This window comes from Haplochromis burtoni, unplaced genomic scaffold (assembly GCF_018398535.1).
Source record: "Haplochromis burtoni strain Fernald_Lab_line unplaced genomic scaffold, NCSU_Asbu1 Contig_111, whole genome shotgun sequence".
Classification (NCBI taxonomy): domain Eukaryota; kingdom Metazoa; phylum Chordata; class Actinopteri; order Cichliformes; family Cichlidae; genus Haplochromis; species Haplochromis burtoni.
In genome coordinates, this window is record NW_024582472.1 from 1,666,268 (window position 1) to 1,676,534 (window position 10,267).

At 38.4% G+C, this 10,267-nt stretch overlaps 1 protein-coding gene across 3 annotated transcripts in view; it reads right to left on the reverse strand.

Moving 5' to 3' along the window:
* The window catches only part of camsap1b (calmodulin regulated spectrin-associated protein 1b), a 31,514-nt gene extending 21,263 nt beyond the window's left edge, over positions 1-10,251 (reverse strand). For 2 of the 3 annotated variants that reach the window (XM_042223439.1, XM_042223438.1), the window contains exons 1-2: positions 8,959-10,250; positions 2,929-3,191 (exon numbers count right to left, since the gene is read on the reverse strand). In XM_042223439.1, coding sequence (XP_042079373.1) covers positions 2,929-3,191; positions 8,959-9,124 — 429 coding nt within the window. In that variant the 5' untranslated portion in view covers positions 9,125-10,250. Of the gene's footprint in view, positions 1-2,928; positions 3,192-8,958 lie in introns of all 3 variants that reach the window. The other variant, XM_042223437.1, reaches the window with a different exon arrangement.
* Between the last annotated feature and the right edge of the window lie 16 nt (positions 10,252-10,267).

Below are 10,267 nucleotides of genomic sequence, written 5' to 3' on the forward strand. Positions count from 1 at the left end.
GGAAAGGGCCTGCTCTACACCACTGCTGGTTTCATGGTAACAAAGGGGTAGGAAGTAGGGAGATGTCTAAGAGCAAATGAGGCTGTTGGTGTTCATCCTATCCTGTGTGAAGTGCTCTTAGTTAAAGTGTGATACATCGTATTTCATCACCAAGGGTTCTGCATTCATTCACAAGGATCTGCCATGGTGACTCAAGCTGTGCAGATGTGGAATAAATGCAGAAGGCATTTAACCTCATTATGAGGTGATCTGTGAAAATTTTACAAGGATTACACTTGCCTCAAGACAACTAAATGGGTCAACAGGGCAAGTACCCAGTCACCAACATCTTTACCATTTTGCTAAGTAGAAAGCTTGAGAAAGGGAGGACAGCTAGGCTGGATAAGCATTTAAACTGAGCGTTTAGGGAGCTTTTCCAACAGATGGATGAAAATGAAGGTGAGAAAAATACCAGACACAATAAATTCATTTCAACAAGGTATTAACACAAGAGCAAACCTCTTAATGCTAATGCCCCCTACTCTGAGGGAGCACAGAGATCAGTTTATTTAGCAGGATTTCTATTTTTTAATGATCCAGCCAAGGAGAGGGGAGAGTCATTTTAAAAGTATGTTGCTTTTGCATATGATTGCAGCAGTGATTGGAAAACTGACCAATAACACTTTATGTTAGACACTGAGAACAGGGACCGCCATTCAAATGCAAAAAATGAATAAAAAAAAAAAAAAAAAATCATAGTGCATCTCTCTTACTCCTTAGTTGCTCACGTCAACTTGAGCTATCACACATTATGTTTGATTTATGTACATTTAATTAAAGTTTACTTGTTAAAATATGTGTCAAAGGGATGTACTACAAATCAAATTCACCATAGCCAGGCTTTTTTGTGTTAGCTGGATCACCAAAACCTAAAACTGCTTTCCTAGATAACGAGTATCGCAGTAGAGGTCATTGACTTTACCTGTTAACCCAGGCTTTCTAATTTAGGATTTGTGTATGGAGTAAGAGTCAAATGACCTCTCAGCAAACAAATACATTACAAATTTTACAGCATGCTTCATCCAGAGGTATTAGAAAGGCCTACCTCAAAAGTTTGCATGTAAGGAATGCATTTCTTCCTCAGAGAATATATAAAGTGTTTAGAGGCCACTAAAAAAGTAGCGCATTAAAAATACGTTAATCAAAGCTGATTTTTAACCTCGACACTGAACATACACAAGGCCACAAATTTACTGAATATGAGATAACTGCATCAGTTAGTGTTGGTTATTGACAAAGATTACCTAATGTCAATTTCTGTTTCGAAGACCAGAATTATCTCTAACTTCTATATTTCCAGGTATACTTTAGAATGATTCAAATAAAATTAAAAAACAAAACAATGTAACCAGTGCAAATTATTCATTTATACCGATGGTGGAATTTCATATTTGAAAATGTTTAAACTGGTGCTGCTTCACTCTGCTTTTATCAACACAAGTTGTAGCCATGTTATTTAAATAAACATATTTATATGTATTGTCAGTTAAGAAGTGAATGGGGACCTTTGTGTTAAACTAGTGGCCAATTCAATGACCAAAGAGTTGCAGGATTACACTGTGCAGGAGTGCCAATTAAACTGTGATTAAAATTGCAGTGTCTGACACTGTTGCACTGGTGCGGGATTTGGCCAAATTATTAATTTGATTATGCCCAACTCTGCTTTTGGATAATTCTAAAATAACCAACTTCTTTCAGATTTAGTAACCAAAATATCTACAGTGTTATCAATAACAACCAGTAGAAAAGAGTAAGCTCATCAGTAATAATAATTACTGACAACTAACCTCTGCCTCCTGTTGTATTTACATAAAAAACACACGGTGGTTTATCTGATACTGTGGTATCATCTTTTAACATCACAATGATGTTTATCTTTTAACTTGTGTAAAAAGAGCAAACTGTTAGTAAAGATATGAGTAACCTGTAAGTAGTGGAAAAAGACTCATTACAAAAGCATATAGTATGAAATAAGTGTTTGTGTTAATTAAATTAACTGTGGCTAAACTCTTTCAAGACAGATTAAGGACAACAACACCTTTGCACAATGAAGGGGGGGAGAAAAAAAATAATAAAATCACACCCACACCTTTCACGGTAACCCCATACACACCTTGCATGCCAGCAGTCAAATGTCACTTATCCATTTGAATAGATATGATGCAGGAAATATTCAAATATTCTGGACACTGTACTTAAGCAAAGCATGCTTAAAACTCTTTACAAAGTGGATAATGTAAAGAATCTGCAAATGTTTTTGGTTTTAAGTGCACTGACAGATGTTTTTAGGTTTGCTGGTATTGCTGGATAATAATAAACGGACTACTAACTTTCACTGACTTCACTGAAGAAAGATAATGCATCTGAAGCAGGAAGAGCTCATCCCCTGATAGACAATCTGTGCTGCTGAGATACACTTTGTAATTGCTATTACAGTTTCACAGCCTATATGAGACTGCATGTGTCAGCTGATCAATAAAAGCATTAACATACCAGTATTATAGTACGTTTTAATTTCAAACCCAAGCAGCAGCTACATGTGAAAATAACAAATCAGCTCCCAAACTTATTTTTCCACAAATTCATTCATCACTAACTTGCTAGCCCCTGCCCTTCCGATTTCGTGTTTCCTTACTGGCTTTCAGGAGAGAAGATAGTTTACTTTAGGCTTTGGAGATCTACCACAAGGTGGAGGGCCAATCTAACAAGAACATGCAGCAGGTGGAGGCCTTCCTTATGTACTGCTACACCAGTTTACCATGTGTCAAAGCAGAACAAGTACTACTAACTGTCTATCGACTGGACAGGAGACTCACTAGACAGGCAGGTGACAATACTAGGTGTTATTGCCACAAAATACTGCAAAATTTGAGAGGATTTTGGACTCACCATTTTGATCGGCATACAGGCCAGGTCCCCCTCTGTAACGGGTGTGTCATCACTCTCCACCACATAAATGCCCTTCCTGGATAGAGCTTGGATGACAGACATGTGGGACTGAAGAGACGCTGCCTGCTCAGTTTTGAGGATGAGGGCACACACACGGCAGTAAAGCTCACAGGACAGCAGCAGACGAATGACAGGTGGCTTGATGTGTTCCTGGTCATACTGGTCTGTATAGAACGGGTCCCTTAAGTCCTCTGGAATATGGTCTGCAATGGAGAGAGTGTTTGAGGGGGAAGAAGCAGTATGTGAGGTTAACACTACATCAAACTATACATGGACTGAAGACAAACAAAAGCTGGTTAAGATAACATACAAAATACTACATGAAAAAGTAGCCACAGCTCTGACTGCCTCATCTACAGGCTACAGTAATGTGACAAAGCCCAGTGCTTTCCATGTAATATTTGTTCTATACCACTATTAGTTAACTTGTAGCAAACATGAACTTTTGTAATTGCAAATTACAAAGCATTTCCTCAGGAGCGTATCAGGGAAACAGATCCTTGATAAGCTAAGACCTCAGTGAGACTTCTCAGGTGACACTGTGGACTTTGCCAGCATTAATTCAACGTGCTGCAGCAAAAACCCCCCCCCCCCGAAACCCACAAAAAAAACCAGTTGACCTACAGAAACAATTCTGTTGCTGTGAATATGAAGTCATTCTCAAAAACAGAAACCACAGCCATATATGGGCATGAGACAAAGCGGCTCTCTCGAGGCATGCACAAACTACATTTTTACTGTAAGGTAAACCAGACACAGGAATAAAATGGGTGTAAAGGCATGTGCAAACCTGTCCAAATTCAAAACAGAACAGGGACATGATTGAAATGACCCTGTTCTGTAAAATCTGTTCTTAACTCTGTCTGAGCTCCAGTAATACGGCATGAGCTGTGTGTGTGTGTGTTGTGTTCTTAGCCTCTGCACTGACTGACAGGATAAAGGGAGCCACTCGTCAGCAATCTCCTATTCACAAAAACTGGATGGTGGATAGCTTCTAGCAACTGGTTTAGTGGATGATGAAGTACCAAGCGCAAAAGATGAACTGTAAAAGCAGGCAGGGTACATATGTACAGAGCCTTTGAGATGAATGTAAATTCAATAAAAATTTAAGGAAAGAATAATTCCTTAATAAACAATCGACACAATAGACTTATCATGTATAAAGCTGTAAGTTTAGAAAACATCAGATGCAGGCTCTCTTTTCCAATTTCTTTTCCAATGGTCAAGAATAAGAGAATTTTTGCGGAGATAACCAATATAAATGACTAATTTATTACTATATTGACTGTAAAAAAATGTGTGCCTGAATACTGATTCCAAAACAAAAAAAAAAACCCACAGACTTGGGGAAATTTTAATTATAATGAGGACTTGATTATTTTACTTAACATCACAGGTTGGGGGTTCCTAAATTGCATCAAAATGCAAAACATTTCTTTTCTACTCTCCTCTCTTGTGATGTTAAATTTGTTTCTGCTCCTCCCTGAGCACACACCCTGACTTCACACAACCTCTCACCGTCTTGTCATTTGGTGATGAAACTTATGAAGTAATTAGGAGTTTTTGTTCTCATGCATCAAATCTGATAATGTAGAAATGTGACCAAAAACTTGTATCACAGGGAAGTGGGAAATGCAGCTTTAAAACCTATTTTGAACTTTTTGTCCCAAACCTAGCAAAAATCATTTTGTCTCTAGGTTGTAGTCATCTATTTGATTCATACAACTATAACAATGAGTAAGAAGGTGTTATAAGTTCATCAGGGCTATGATATAGTGATATAAGGCACTTGAAAGAAAAAACAACAATAGCTGCTGTATTTGTCCACTAATATAGTAGTTTACATATCTGGTATCCTGCCCAGAACATGATGAACATTTGTTGTTGTGTAAAAATAAACTGCAAAGAAGTATTAAATTTAAAATCGCAGATTTAATATATTTGCCATCCCGCCCTTATTTCAGTAGCTGCTCAGATCATATCGATCCTGTAATCGGTATTCTGCATGCATCACTGAAACACAGGCCAACATGCTGCCAACCCCCATAAGAAATGAAGACGTCATTGCACAACAATAACCTATTACACCAAACACCCAGCAGTTTTGATCATTCCTAAAGAGCAGTGTTTGAGTATATAAACAAACAGTAACATTGGAGTAACTGTGTGTGAAAACAAAAGGGTCTGGTCAGGGCGAGTCTTCACGTTTGAATACATTCAACAGACACTGATGTCATGTGGCAGCTGCCCCCCTGTGTTCCTATTACCCAGAGCCAGGCTGACAAATTTACTAACTGGGATGGGGTGGAGCTGGAGAACCTGGCCTGGCAACAAGACCCAGCAAAGTCAGCCAACCAGGACCAGGACTATACCATGGTCAGCACAAGCAAACATGGGCAAGAACCAGTACTGTGCATGCAGCCATCACAAGTTCTAACCCTCGCTGGTGTTGTGTCTGGCTGTCTGACACGCATGTTGCCAGCAGCTGTGGCAAACATAGAGGGTATTAAGGACAGGAGACCATATTGACAAATACAACCTTGTGCAAGGAGGAGGGGAACCAGACAGGTGAAAACAAACTAGATGAAAACTAGATGACCCCAACATCCAAAGATTGTTATACTCTTTACAATGAAATTACATCACAGCTCTTTAGGCTGTTTCTCTCCGTCAGCCAGTGAACAAGCCAAGCAAACAAGAGTACACTGTAGCAAAGACCAGATGAGCCATAGGGTGAAAATAAAATGGCCCTAATTTATTGAGTCCCCATGGGAAAAGGCAATTGTGACTGCAGCTGAGAGTTCCCTCCTTCTGGGCCACCAAAGCACTGGGCTGCTTTACACTTTCCATTGTAACAGAAAAGGATCTCCACCCAAGTTTGTGTGTGGTGCATCATTTTTGTCCTTAGGAAGTGGCTTTTAAGCACCATCTTTCAGTCTGCATCGTTAGCCAAGGCCTATGATGACAGACAGTGAAATGACAGAGCAGACTCCTACAAGCCTTGATATGAACTCAGACAAAAGTATGAGCCTTAGTAATGAACCTTAAACAAAGAGGGCTTTAGAGCAAAATGCTGGCCTTAAAAAACAGGCAATGGAGACAATAGTTTTCCATCCATAACCCAGATTACCTTTGAATCCAATCTTGCTGTCATTTGTTTAGAATGAATGCACCACTGGCATTAGGAAATCTGAGTAATGACCACAAATATAAAGAGACCACAAAATACAAAGGAAAGCTTGTAATAAGCCTCTGAAATAATGGTCAGAGACTAAACTGAGCCAGCACACACACACAAAGCAGTGAATGGAGGGATTTATGAATCAGATAGCTGAGGTTTATATTATATATAACCAACTTCAACCACTATGATAAGGAAACACCCTGCAGCACATAAAAAAAAGGTAACTAGCAGTCCTTCAAAGATGTCTTTAGTGAACCAACTTGTGAAATGCTGTCAGGCACTGGTGACTAACCAAGCACCAAAAAGTGAAAATCATTTCTGTTGGTAAAACTTTTACCAATCCAATAAAGCTTCTTTGAGAGAAATTAACGCAACATTCATATATTATAGTTTCTCCTTGGATTTACTGGAGTTAAGTAAGAAAATAGAAAAACTGGACAACATGACTGTAATGTTTCATAACGTGTGTTTGTCTGTCTACAGGACAGGTTTCCAACAAAGGTTTCAATGCAACACTTTTTTTCCCCCACAAGAGACCCAACTACTGGAGCATTCACATTTAACCATTGAGCCGTTAAAAAATTTCTGATAAAAAGTGGGCTGCATGCTTAGATTAAACACTGATACAAAGTAGAGTCACCAAGCAATGTGGTGCATAGACTGCATGAAAGTCACCACATTTCCAAACTTCCTCAAGCATTAGTAGAAGCACAAAATCATGTATGAGCAACTCATGTAAGTGTAAAGTGTAGATATCCCCACTGCAACCAGTGGGTCCAGTTTACCTTAAAGTCATCTCTTACTAAAAGGGTTCCATAGCATTTCTGTAACTCTCTCCTGTAAATTCATATATTGGTGAGCTCTCACTTAACTTAAGGGATTTTACATCATACCCACCAAGTTAATGTGGCATACATTTTCCATGATATAAAAGTGTCATATTTTAATATCCATGGCATAGGAATTTCTTGCGTGCACATTCCCTAGCATGCAAAACAAGACAATCCAGACATGTTAGACAGCCAGACCAGTGTGTCAGGCTTGACAATTTAGTACCTACAGACTAAGCTACATCAACAACCTTTAACCCTAAGCACAACACTATGCGAAATATGCAAGAAAACTGTTCACACATAAAGGTGGAACCAAGAAACTTGTTTTACTACTTGTGGGGAGGAGAAAAACAACCAACCAAAAAAAACTGTCAAGTTCAACCGAGCTAGGAAGGCACGTGACCAGTCATCAGTTGCAACCAAAAAGTAAACAAATCACTCAACTACGTATTACTGGAGCGCTTGCTAGTTTTGCTCCATATGACAGGAAGAGCAAAATGGTGGCTTGAAATCACTCAATTACTGACACGGTTACATAACGAGCGGCCAAGGACATGATGCCAATCCAAATAGTGGTAAAAGTGGGATTACAAAGCTCAACCCAAGACATAACATCCAAGTATTTTTCAGTTTAATTATTATGTGAAGATATTTTTGCAGGCTCCTAAAGAATTACAAGATTAAACCAGTTAAGTTATTGTTATACTTAAGTGTTAAGCAGTATGTTCTACTTTTACTTAAGGTTTCCAGGAATAAATGCTACCTACACAACATTTGTGATTACATTTTGCATAGGCTGTGTCACAACTATTGATCTCTATAATACTGGTACTGCTGCTGCTGGAATCTTGAGGCAACAGATTCACAGGTCAAATTAGGTAGTCTGTCATCAATGACAGTAGTTCATTGGGAAAAAAAGGGATGGAAAATGTCCTTTGTTTTGTTTGCACCAACAAATTCTGCTGTCTGCAAGTTACAATTTTAGATAAAATGTTCAGTATTTTTATTTTGTATCATAAATATCATCACTGCAATTTCTTTGAAACATCGTAATATAATTTAGAGATTGTATCACCCACCCTTAGCTCCAACATGAAAACTTTTTTCTATGCAAAACATTGCAGAAAAGTATGTTTGACAGAGAACTTTAGCACAGAAGAGCAGCTGTAATTCAATTGTTTACAATATCGTCAGAACAGTGCGGTGCACATGCAGCAGTTATGTATCAAAGCTCAGCAGACAGTGGTTGACTCAAATGTAGTCTTTGTGAAATAAATTGCAGAAGATTTTATATAACAATGTCTCCATAATTCCTTTTGCCACCTAACATAAAATATGCACATATCGTGAAAGGATATCAACTGTACTAAAGGTAAACAGTAGTACTTTTTTAAAGGGTCCTAGTTCCACAACTTCACTAAAACAGATCCTAAAATGCTTACCTTAAATTTCACATAACTCATTTCACCCTTAAAATGTATTTCACTCTTGGCAAAAGCAACCACAGACAAAGCAGGAAAACCTGCCCCTATCTGACAGAGTTACTAATGCCGATACAATCTCAACAGGCAGTGCGAGTGACTGGCAGTGCAGATCAGTATTTTCCATGCTCTGACTACAGTCAAACAGATATAGCCTAATCCTTAGTGCCTGTCACTCAGGCCGATTTGGGCTCATTCTCACTGGCCGCCCTACAAGAATGGAAGGATCTGGTGAGTCAGTATGGGAGTTCGGTTGCCAAGTGCTATGGGGGGAAACAGTTTTGGCTCAAGAGCACAGACACAAGTATTTCTTCCTCTTGGGTTTTTGCTGTCAAAGTTTCGCTGCTGGAGCGCAACACAATCTGCTGACTATCACTGTAGAGAGCAGTAAACACAATGTGCCAACAACAACATCTGAAGTAACTGTGAGACATGACATTTGTGTAGCATGAATGCAAGTAAAATTACTTACCAATACCATAGGCTTTGGCAAACAGCCACCGTAGGTTGGCTGCTATTTTTGCTCTGGCGGAGTCATACATCTCCAAAGGTACAACGTCCATTGTGCCTTCTGCAACCCCGGCAAGTTCTACCGTTCTCTTAGTACCGTCCCCGCCAGCACACAAATCAACATCCATCTTTAACCAAAAAAAACAAAAAACAAACAAAAAAAACCCACATTGTTAAAGATAAAATTATACAGGACATTATGCTGAGTAAGAGCCAATGCCAAATAATATGATATTAGTCAGGCATGATTTGCCAAGTGACAAATTCCTTTAAAATGACTCATAAGTGATTTTCTGATACATATTTAACTGAAATCTCACTGACTACAATGTTTGTTGCTTATCAACAGAATATGTTGTTTTTTTTATTTCCTTCCTTTAGTGACCCATTAGAATTACATGTGGTCATTGAGACACAAGTGTCAAAGAGGCATTTCGCAGTCACTCATGATGTCAAACAGTAGACAATAGACTTGAGATTTCCAAGCAGCAACTATTTCTTAAATCACCTTGAACTGAAGTCATGGTGACTGCAAGAATGAATCTTTATGATCATTATGTACATTTTGACAAGCACACAGTTGACTGTACTATTGCACAACTGCAAAGCAAAGGGTATGATGTTGGTTTAACCTTTGTGATCACAGTAAGTTTACTTGCAACAAGTACATGTAGACAAAAGGAATGTGATCAATCTTTGTCATAGTTTAGAAATTTGATACTCACGTCTACACTGTGCAACACAACTCTAGTAGCAGTTGCCAACTTTAGACCAAATGTATTCCACCTCAAATACAAACTTACAAATTATCAATGTCAGTCAGCCAAGCAGACTTGTGTTTTCTGATTAGTTAGATCAAAATCACAGCAGTTTCACTTTTAACTTCTTTGTCATATAGGTGTTCACCTTTTACTTGGACAACGGTTCGACAGGTTCTGACTGTCTTATCCTGTCAACAGCCTAAAAGGCAAAACTAATTACATTAATAGGTTAATAGAAGGATACTGACTAAATTTAGTATGGTTTTGACAGAAAACTAGTGCACACCTGCTTATCACACATGAGTTCTAACGGATTTTTTCCGTTTCTCAGAAATCTAAAGTTCTCTTTGGTCACGAGTTTAAGTTATCGCATTACCTGTAAAAATATTAATAATAATAATAATAATAATAATCAAACCTGTAACAATTTCATTTACATTAACGGCCCACAACAGTACTGTAAACGCTGCAAGGCCATAACTAATGTTAACATACTTTAATACGTTAGCA